Below are 10,766 nucleotides of genomic sequence, written 5' to 3' on the forward strand. Positions count from 1 at the left end.
GGACATCCCAGGGCAGAGAACCTTATTGACCACACAAAAAAATTCTAAGTTGTAGATGTGGGTCAATTCCCTCCCTTGATGGAAATCTTTTTCTGGCGTTGTTTCCAAGCCACCATTGTATCAGACTCATAAACTTGCTTGTCCATTGCATTGCAACAAGGGCAGTGTCTACTCTTGTACAAGGGTGGTAAATACCATGAGGAATATACCATTTCAAAAGATCATATTTGCAATTCAAGAACTTCATAGTGATAGTCAAACAAGAGTTAAAGAATAGATTCAACCAAGACATATCCTCCGAAAGCATAAGCATAATCATCAGATCATCCCCATAGAAATGCAAAGGGGCTGCATACATCAATAAACTAGTCTGAAACATCATGAATGATGCATCCTTGTGACCAATATAACCTCTCATCCAAGCATATGTCATGATTTGCATAGTGATCGACCAACTTTGGAGCATTAAATACTTCAGCCATGTACTTGTATGACCAACACCCATCAATGCCAAGCAAAAATAGTAAAATACTGAAACTTTTGAGCATCTAACCACTTGCAATGCTTCAGCCATGAAGGGGATTTGAGAGAAACTCCCAAATTGAATAGTCAAGAACTGGAGGATCAAATTTGCACTACTAGAGTTGGCTCTCAGAGGGCTTTTAGCATGGAAAGGAAGCTCTATTATTAGAGAACTTCCACCAGAGAGCAGAGGCAAAATGTCACGCCAGGTTGCCATAGATAAAAGCTCAAAAGTTGACTGGTTTTTTCTTCACTGTGCCTCAAATATTTGAGCATTTGCCTCAAATTTGAACTGTAGATAGATTTTGGTGTCGCCCAGCCTCCCCTGAGAGGAATTAGAGAAATTCGGCTCCAGCAGGTCGCATTTCATGAAATGGCACAGACTATAGATAGTATCGACACGGGCAGAGGAAGCTACTATTTCCTAATTCCTATTAGCTCGGGATTTGCACCAACACAAGGTATCTCCAGCTCAAAGTGTTTAGGAAATGGTCGCCTAAACTGGGAGAACAACAAGCTTAAGGAAAATCAGGAAGGAAGGTGGAAGAAAACATGAAGAAGCAAAGAGATGGGGAAGATGATGACATGGCAATTTTGGAAGCTTTAGAGGCTCATGGAGGTCAGAGTGGCTCTAATACCACATGTTGGAGTAGCATGGTGACAAGATAGAGGCAACAAGATGAACAATGAAGCTTGTTTATTCATTGAGAGAGTGTCATTATATAGAGACTGGGTACATCCATAGATCACATCATATGTGAGCTCAATAGTGAGCATCTAGATCCACAATCATCTCCATGAATCTCTCAATCACATACCACACTCCTAGATTCACTTATTCACACCTACTAGCTGACACATCATCAGTACACCTAGCTCAACACACACATGTTCACACACTCAATCACATGATCACTCACAACCATAGACCTTGGTATGATCCATTAGATCAATTTGTCCTTCATACCCCCCCACAAATTGATGACCTCAACCCTAGCAGTAGTCCATGGGAAACTTCATGGTTTGCCCACCTCTAATGGTAACACATATGATCCACAACCAGAACTCACTCTAGTAGTACTCATTTGGGCATCCTCACCCCAACATGATCTCACTCTGACTTTGGTCTCTTGGTTTACAATTGGGAGATAGACCATGAATATGCACAGGAAGTCCCCATAGGTCAAGGAACTCACACATAAAACTAACAATCATTTAAGGGGGACATCCCAAGGCAGAGAACCTTATTGACTACACACAAAAATTATAAGTTGAAGATGTGGCAATCTTTTTTTGGCATCGTTTCCAAGCCACCATTGTATTGGACTCATAAACTTGCTTGTCCATTGCATCGCAACAAGGGCAGTGTCTACTCTTGTACGAGGGTGGTAAATACCATGAGGAATATACCATTTCAAAAGATCATATTTGCAATTGCATACATCACTGAACTAGTCTGAAACATCATGAATGATGCATCCTTGTGACTAATATAACCTTTCATCCAAGCATATGTCATGATTTGCATAGTGATCGACCAACTTTGGAGCATTAAATACTTCAATTATCTACTTGTATGACCAACACCCATCAATGCCAAGCAAAAACAGTAAAATACTAAAACTTTTGAGCATCTAACCACTTGCAATGCTTCAACCATGAAGGAGATTTGAGAGAAACCCCCAAATCGAATAGTCAAGAACTGGAGGATCAAATTTGCACTACTGGGATTGGCTTTCAGAGGGCTTTTAGCATGGAAAGGAAGCTCTATTACCAGAGAACTTCCACCAGAGAGCAGAGGTGAAATGTCGTGCCAACTGGCCATAAACAAAAGCTCAAAAGTCGACTAGTTTTTTCTTCATTGTGCCTCAAATACTGGAGCGTTTGCCTTTTGATTTGAGCTGTAGATAGCTTTTAGTGCCGCCTAGCCTCCCCTAAGAGAAATTAGAGAAATTCTGCTCCAGCAGGTCGCATTTCACGAAATGGCGTAGACTATAGATAGTATTGGCATGGGTAGAGGAAGCTACTATTTCCTAATTCCTATTAGCTAGGGATTCGCCCCAACACAAGGTATCTCCAACTCAAAGGGTTCGGGAAATGGTCGCCTAGATTGGGAGAACAAACTTAAGGAAAATCGAGAAGGAAGGTGGAAGAAAACATGAAGAAGGAGAGAGATGCGGAACATGATGACATGGTAGTTTTGGAAGATTTAGAGGCTCATGGAGGTTGGAGTGGCTTTGATACCACATGTTGGAGTGATAGAGGCAACAAGATGAACAATGAAGCTTGTTTATTCATTGAGAGAGTGTCATTATATAGACACTGGGTACATCCATAGATTACATCATATGTGAGCTCAATAGTGAGCATCTAGATCCACAATCATCTCCATGAATCTCTCAATCACACACCACACTCCTAGATTCACTCATTCACCCCTACTAACTGACACATCATCAATCACACCTAACTCAGTACACACATGTTCACACACTCAATCACATGATCACTCACAACCATAGAGGGTCTCTTTCCATTGAGCATAAAAAAGTAAGAAGATTTCCACACAAAGTAGAACTTAAGCAACCAACGAAGCATGCATTCACGAGAGTATGTTGAACCACGTATAGCCTTAATGACATTTAAGAATGATCAAGCGAAGCAAAGAGTCCAAAAACACTGCCTACTAACAATTGATTAGGCACCGCTAGGAGGGATTTGACTAAGTTCACCCAGCATTCGATGTTATCGTTATAGGAAGCCAGCTCATTGAGACTTGTAATTTAGCCTTTTGCGAGAGGGCCCAATTAGAAACAATTACCGGGGCTATATAGCACTTCCTTTGTATCGTCCAAACAAATTCGTCAATGAATGGTGAAACAACCATCTACTCAAACGGACCGATTGTAGAGGTTTTGTGCGAGGTGGTCACTTTAACGATGCAACAATATCGGAAAACTCAGCAATATCGTACTTTTGCTTGGTTTTCAGGAATAAAGCTGGAAGGGGCTCTGCATGAGCCCTGGATGTCGCATGGGAAAGAGATGCACGAGGCGAGGAGAGCTGGCAAGCTGCTCCGTGGCGCTTTCGCAATGATGGTTGTGCACGCCCTGATACGTCGTCATGACAAGGCCCGGGTCCTGAACACACCGCTCCACTCGCTTCTTCACGTTGCAGTTGTTGTGTGTGCACCGGTAATAGCTTCTGCAAATAAAAGTCGTGTATGGCATCAATGCGCAACTATATCTGTGGAATCGTGTTGTAGGTTGTAGCTAGCTAGCTAGGATAATAACATCGAAAATTCCAAAGAACGTTTCGGAAGCTCTATGCCAGGAGTGTAAATCTCATGAATGTGTTCCTTCAATGGAAACACCATGATCTCAAATGCAATATTCACATTTTTCTTGCCTAGATTGTACAGGAGGGCAGAGAAAGCTGGAAACCTACGCACTTTCATGATAATTAGATGCGAACGCAAATATTTATAAGAAATTGTTGTAACCGAGGGATGCTAGCAAGTAGAGTGCTTGATGAAGATGCAAAAATAATGATCCAGCAGAGGCACAGAAGATGCGAAGGATGATGATGAAGCTACAGTTGCTTGCTTACCTCGGGTGGATGTTGTTTTTGACAGCCTTTTGGCCGTATTTCCTCCACTTATACCCGTCGTCCAGAATATCCGTTTCACTCCTGGTTTGCAAGGCAACCCTAGGTTGCAGAAGTTTCTTCTGCTTTTTCTCTCGAGACAGCAGCTTTCCCCTGCACGTTCACGGAAAACAAGAGCTTCGTTAGAGTTCCCGCAGTCCCATGGAGCCGAGCTCCCCGTGCAGTGTGCACCACAAAAGGCATGTGGTGCCCAGCTCCCGACTCCGCATTCGTGTGGAAATGCTAACCAAAGGCGACCAACATCGTCAGCGAGTGCCATTCGAGATTGATTGACAGGAATTAAACAGAACTTTTACGAGAACTCGAGGCACATAGGCACTTAGCAGGCTTTACGAGTATGCTGGACAGAACGAAGCTCGAACTTTTACAATCTGAAGGAAGAGAGTCTGACAGAGTCGTACGAGGGAGATTCACGAGCAGGATGGTGATCTGGGAGCTCCACGGTGTCGGAGCAGGAAGATACTTCCCTGGACAAAACAGGATGCGAAGGACCGTCCTCTTTCACGTCTTCTGAGCTGTGGTCAGACAGAACAGCTGTTGCCATCTTCTGCGTTGGGTAACCATCGCTACTAGTGGGTGCTTTCTCCATGAGTGGAACGGGAGGGTGAGCACTAGTTGCAGCAATAGTATTCAAGGGATGTGCAGGTCCTCCTTTCACGACCAGAGAGGGCGGATTCATAACAGTAGGATTGCAACGTGCTTCCGAAATTATGGGTTTATTTTGCGCTGAAACCGTCAAGGTTTGATAATCGAGCAGATGTTGGCCAGCATCTGGATCCTGGCTCATATATTTACTCTTGAAGACATTTCTGGAGCTGGCGCCACATCGTCCTGCAGCTGCACTCTCTTCGGGTGATAGACATCCTCCCATGAAGAGACCAAGATTTAGAAAGCTCGTCGATGCGGTGGGCAATCGAGCATCTGGCGCGGCGAGCTGCTGATCGTCATAGAGATGGCGTTGATGGTCACTAGAGTGTGTGAGCGAAGGAGCTGCATGATGGCGAGGCTCCAGCTGCTCTTCGTCTTCTGGCATACACAGCAGCTCAAGAAAGCTAGACTCGTTGAAAACAGGATCATCATCGCTCTCCTCGCTACCCATGTCGAGCAAAGCTGCCGCTCCCTTCTCAGCTAGCTACCGTACTTCTTTTGTTGTCCATAGAGATTCCTACTCCCTTCGTTATACAAAACCTGTCCTCTGACCACAAAGGGCCGCTTTACTTAGGACGTTGATCCTCCCAGCGACACAGACCGGCTCTGCCTTCGTTCCAAGCTAAGGTTGGCACTCTTCTCTGCCCTTGAGATTGATCCTCAATCGGGCGCCAGTCAATCTCTAATCCTCATCTGAGTAACTACTTGGCCACGCATGCTGCGATTGATCACGGATACTCTACCCGCCCGACCATGGATCAACCAAACCGAATCTATTTCTCATTCTGGCCACACACACGATTGATATCCATGGATATTCTACTCGCCGGACTAAACCGATTCTGCGTTGAGCTGCAGGATTGCTCTGGGGATGATGTTTTGTTCGCTCCTTCGATAATGAGGTGCATGAAGTATTGCGCAAATGTTAAGTTGGAGGAAAGGGTGAAGGTGTGATTGGAGGGGAAGCAATGAACTCGTGCGTTTGACTGCGAAGAAGAAGAAGAGGAGGAAAGCAAGACGGAAGCGATGCTGCACTTTGGAGTAGCCGTGTTGTTTACGGCGCTACCTCACATCATCCATCCATCAACGTACCTACATCTATACATATATCTAAGCTTTCTATCCATGTCCCTACTTCATTCACGTCCTCCATTGCGTGTTCTCCTCAACCTTTTCTAAACCCACCAGACAAGCACATCTTCTAACTTTCTACATCAAGATTCCACCCTTTAGACCCCAAGGCTTTGGGCTAGTGGTTCGGGCATTGGGCTTCCAATCCCCACGTCGGAGGGTTCAAGTCCTCCAAGCTCGGCCTCGTGTCCTAGCATGTCGTCGGGGGTGTGTGGTGTGTGCGTGAGTTGACGATGGCTGTGTACCCGCTAGGCTGTGCCCACCGGTCTAGGGCGGATGTGCCCCTAGATAGGACCGTGGGTGGGTGAGTCTGAAGAAATAGGAACAAAAAAAAAGAACATTCCACCCTCTTCTTGTTAACTACCTCAGTCACTCACGTCACTTCTCACTTAAACTTGAAAAATTATGAGAACCCTACCATAGCTAGGTTTCACACGCAGGCCAATGCGTGTGCGCTACAGGGGTAAGAAGCTGCTATGGTGGGAGCCATTTGAGATTCAAAAAGTGCTTGCCCGTCTGCTATATTTGTTCGAGTCCAGCATCAAAACACTGCCCAAAGTGTAGAGAAAGTAAAAAAATTGTGAAAGGTCGAGGGCCCCAACTCATGTTGATCCAATCACCCATATAGAAGCTGCTGCAATGTCTACCTGTGTGTGAAAAAGAGCAACCCTTGAACACCATTTCTTGCTGCAATGCCTGCTTGTGTTTGAATCCTACCCTAAAGTTCACAAATTAAAAAAAAACCTCCACTTTTCTTTACATGGCTACTCCCTAGTGAGGGAGGCAACATGGGTACCAAGGTCACCATCAAATGGCTCCCTACTATTGCAGATCACCATTTGCCTCCCCAACTTGTCCCTTCCCTTTCTCATCAAATGGTTCCCTCCTATTGAAGATCACCATTTGACTCCCCAACTTGTCCCTTCCCTATCTCATCAAATGGATCCATGCTATTGCAGATCACCATTTGCCTCCCCAACTTGTCCCTTCCCTATCTCATCTACCATATCTTCTCATTTGGATCTAGCCTTCTTTTTTCATCCAGTAGTCTTGTGCTTCCTACCCCATTACAACTAAATGCAAGTGGACATCCTTGACCCAATATCAAGCTTATGCATCACCCTCTTTACCATGGCACTTCATCAATCCATCGTTATCCTAGCCCACCCACTCCATAAAGGCAATAGCCTTATCTTCATTATTTACTTGACCTCACACAAAGCACCATCCAACAACCAAGTATCCATCTCCCAACCTCCCCATTAGAAGTTACTCAATCAACCCCATCTTTCATAAATAGCCTAGCCCCCTTCCTTGAAAGATAAATGGTCCTCCTTGCCTGCCTACTCTACTCTACATCCTATCATAATGTGCATTGATTGAAGCACAAATGTAAGATCATATTGTGTATGATGAAGTCATTTGGGAGAACACAAGTCCAAGGACATATGACGCACCCAACTATTTAACCTTATAGGCAATGTACTTGAAGACATTTTTGTGTATTGCCATCCCAAGCACACATGTAAGATCATATTCTCTATGAGGAAGTCCTTTGGGTGCCCACAAGCTCAAAAAATCTGCAATAACCAACATTTTAAGTTCATGGTCACGCTTTCCTCTAAAAAAGAAATAAGATATTCGAATATTGCCCCAAGGCCCAAACCAACTTCAATATTACAAAATAACAAAAGGGTACCCCAAATGTTGTAAAACACTATAAAGTCTATTGTACTAGATTGAGAAAGAAAAGTGGTATGTCAAGAGAGGACATCAATTTCTAAATGTTTTTCATGTGACATTTATACTTTTTCTTCATATATAAGATATTTATTCATAAGTCACCATACACAATGCAACATGAATGCTTGTGGGCTGGTACCATTCTATAGTACCATCCTATAGGTAATTAAGGAAGAGAGAGAGAGAGAGAGAGAGAGAGAGAGTTTTAGTTGTATGTATTCTAATGCAAAGGTTTTATTAAAATTACCTCATAAGAGGGGCACTTGCTTAGAATAGACCTCTTAAGGGTTGCAAACCATTAAAGAGCATTGTGCTCTCTAGAAGCATCCCACACATTCTAGTGAATGAAAGAGATGACTATAGTCTATAATGTTTTGTTTGAGTTTCCAGGAGCTTTGAGGTTCAATATGATGTTCAAGTATTTATACAGTGTGAAGAGAGTGGGAGAGAAGTAAGGAGTCTCACTTGCAGCTTTCTCACATACACAATGGGGGAATACACACAAAGGTGGAGGCTGAAAATAGTTTTCCTCTTCATTGTTGTGAAAGCCAAAAGAACTCTCTCTAAGTACAAAAGGAATAGGTGAACCCTATATGTGGGTCTCAAACCAAACTCAGCTAACCTAGGTGGCATACTAACTGAGCCACTAACTAGAGTACATAAAGATAGCTATCATCCATAGCTATTATCATGGGCAGTGTACCAACCACATCTGCAGCTAACAAGTCGGTGACATAAATGCACATCGGTCATTGTGGCATATCACGAGTGGAGCTCAATATCTCAACACTCCCCCTTGAGCTCAATCCTAATTCCTGCACACCGGGCAGGTCTCTGAACTTGCGCAGCTTCTCTGCACCCAATGCCTTCATGAATATGTCAGCTACCTGATCCTCTGTGCTGACATAAACTAGATCAATAAAACCTACTAGAACCTTCTCCCACACATAGTGATAATGCACCTCAATGTGATTTGTTCTAGCATGATACTAGACTGGGTTATTTGCCAAGTGTATACTGCTCATGTTGTCATAATAAATGACAACTGGCCCAACTGTAGACTGATGCATATCATAAAGTAGCTTACACAACCAAGCTACCTCACATGTAGCCATTGCTGCACCCTTGTACTCAGCCTCTATGCTCGACAAGGCAACTGTAGGTTGTTTCTTGCTACTCCAAGTGACTGCATCAATCCCAAAAGAGAACACATATCCGTTGGTAGATCGTCTATCAAAAATACTACCAACCCAATCAGCATTAGTGTATCCACGCAACTGTATCTGAATCCCAATCTCAAAAAATAGTCCATACTGCAATGTGGACTTCACATACCTCAGTATGCGTCTAGCCGCATCCAAATGCGATTTCCTTGGAGCCTGCATAAACTCACTTACCAACCCAACAGCATAGCTCAAATCTGGCCTGGTAATAGTCATATAAATCAAACTTCCTACTATGCATCTATACATAGTAGGGTCTTCCAGAAGCTCACCTGCATCTATGCTCAACTTCACATTCTGCCCCAAAGGAACTGAAATAGGCTTACAGCCTGTCATCCCATATTTGGACAGCATGTCCAATCCATACTGCCTCTGCAAGAGCGATATCCCACTTGTGGATCTAATCACCTCAATGCCCAAGAAGTAACGTAGCTCTTCCAAATCCTTCATCTCAAACTTCTACTTCAATAGCATTTTCACATGAAGGATATCTTCATCACTATCACCTGTGATGATCAAATCATCAACATAAATGAGAAGCAACATAATGTCTTTTTCTGTTTTTCTCACATAAAGTGAGAAATCTGCCTTGGAAATCTGAAAGCCAATAGTGATAAGATATTGTCCTATCTTTTCTGGGTGCTTGCTTCAAGCCATATAAGGCTTTCTTCAACCTGCAAACAAACTCAGGATGAACATCATGCACATAACTTGATGGCTGCTCCATATAGACCTCTTCTTGCAAATCACCATGCAAGAAGGCATTCTTTACATCCATCTGATGTAAACACCATCCCTTTGATGCAACCATAGCAATGACTACTCTTACGGTTGCCATCCTTGCAACCAGACTTAATGTTTCTTCATAATCAATGCCATATGTCTGTGCATACCCCTTGACAACTAATCTTGCCTTGTATCTGTTCACAGAACCATCTGCATTGTGCTTCACCTTATAAACCCACTTGCAGCCAATTGCATTCTTGTCTTTAGGCAAAGGTACCAATTCCCATGTAGCATTTGCTTCCAAGGCATCCATTTCTTCATCCATGGCTTTCTCCCATTTTTCTTTTCCCATGGCTTGCTCAAAAGAAGTGGGTTCTAGTTCATGTATCACTTTGACCATATAGGCATAGTGAATGGCTATAAATCCATCATGTCAGCCTATCCATAGGATACTTAACTCTGGTAGACCTGTGCAAAATAGGCTCACTACCAGGTGTTCTCAAAACATCCCTTGTCTTCCTTACTCTAGGTGTAACAGTAGAAGGAACACCCAACTCATCATCAAGGCTCTGTTCTGAGCCACTGGATTCACCATCCACATAAGAGTGACCTGCATTCACATCAAACATGGGCTGATCTACTTTCTCTTTTCCTTTTTTTGATACTTGCATACCACTATCTGCATTGCTTTGAGGAGATCCTCCTGATCTCAATCTACCTATCCATGGCGAAGTATGTGAACCACTGCTAGAGGACACTACAGGTCCACTCTGTGAATTTTGTGCAGCATTACCATTTTGTGCATCTACGTCATCAATCACACTTACTGGTTTATACTAGCTGCTCATCTCATAAAAAACATCTCTGCTTACTGTAAACTTACGAGTAGAAGGGTTATAGCTTCTATACCCTTTTTGCTGCAGAGAATAACCAATAAAGATGCACTTCTCAACTTTTGGATCCAACTTGGATCTCAACTCATCTGGCACATGAACATAGGCTATGCAACCAAAAACTTTCAAATGAGAAATATCTGGTTTCCTACTAGTATACCTCTCCTCTGGCATCATGCCATGTATTGCTGCAGTGGGAGTCCTGTTCATTATG

At 43.3% G+C, this 10,766-nt stretch overlaps 1 protein-coding gene across 1 annotated transcript; it reads right to left on the reverse strand.

The window, feature by feature from the left end:
* Positions 1-3,324: 3,324 nt before the first annotated feature.
* On the reverse strand, positions 3,325-5,899 carry LOC147890750 (uncharacterized). Its single transcript, XM_087389631.1, has 3 exons — positions 4,590-5,899; positions 4,132-4,281; positions 3,325-3,726 (listed from the first exon to the last, which is right to left on the reverse strand). Exons 1-3 carry the CDS (start codon positions 5,285-5,287, stop codon positions 3,510-3,512), a joined length of 1,065 nt encoding a protein of 354 aa, XP_087245757.1. The 5' UTR covers positions 5,288-5,899; the 3' UTR covers positions 3,325-3,509.
* Positions 5,900-10,766: the final 4,867 nt, after the last annotated feature.

Source organism: Dipteris shenzhenensis, chromosome 18 (genome assembly GCF_047967505.1).
Source record: "Dipteris shenzhenensis isolate YYH24624 ecotype China chromosome 18, Dip_SZ_1.0, whole genome shotgun sequence".
Classification (NCBI taxonomy): domain Eukaryota; kingdom Viridiplantae; phylum Streptophyta; class Polypodiopsida; order Gleicheniales; family Dipteridaceae; genus Dipteris; species Dipteris shenzhenensis.

What these genes read in the sequence shown, in the direction of transcription:
- LOC147890750 (XM_087389631.1), bottom strand. Translation starts at nt 5,287, where the DNA reads ATGGGTAGCGAGGAGAGCGATGATGATCCTGTTTTCAACGAGTCTAGC. An exon ending in CCTGCTCGTGAATCTCCCTC is followed by an intron (nt 4,282 to 4,589) that starts GTACGACTCTGT and finishes GTGAACGTGCAG; the next exon opens with GGGAAAGCTGCTGTCTCGAG. An exon ending in AAAAACAACATCCACCCGAG is followed by an intron (nt 3,727 to 4,131) that starts GTAAGCAAGCAA and finishes TTTTATTTGCAG; the next exon opens with AAGCTATTACCGGTGCACAC.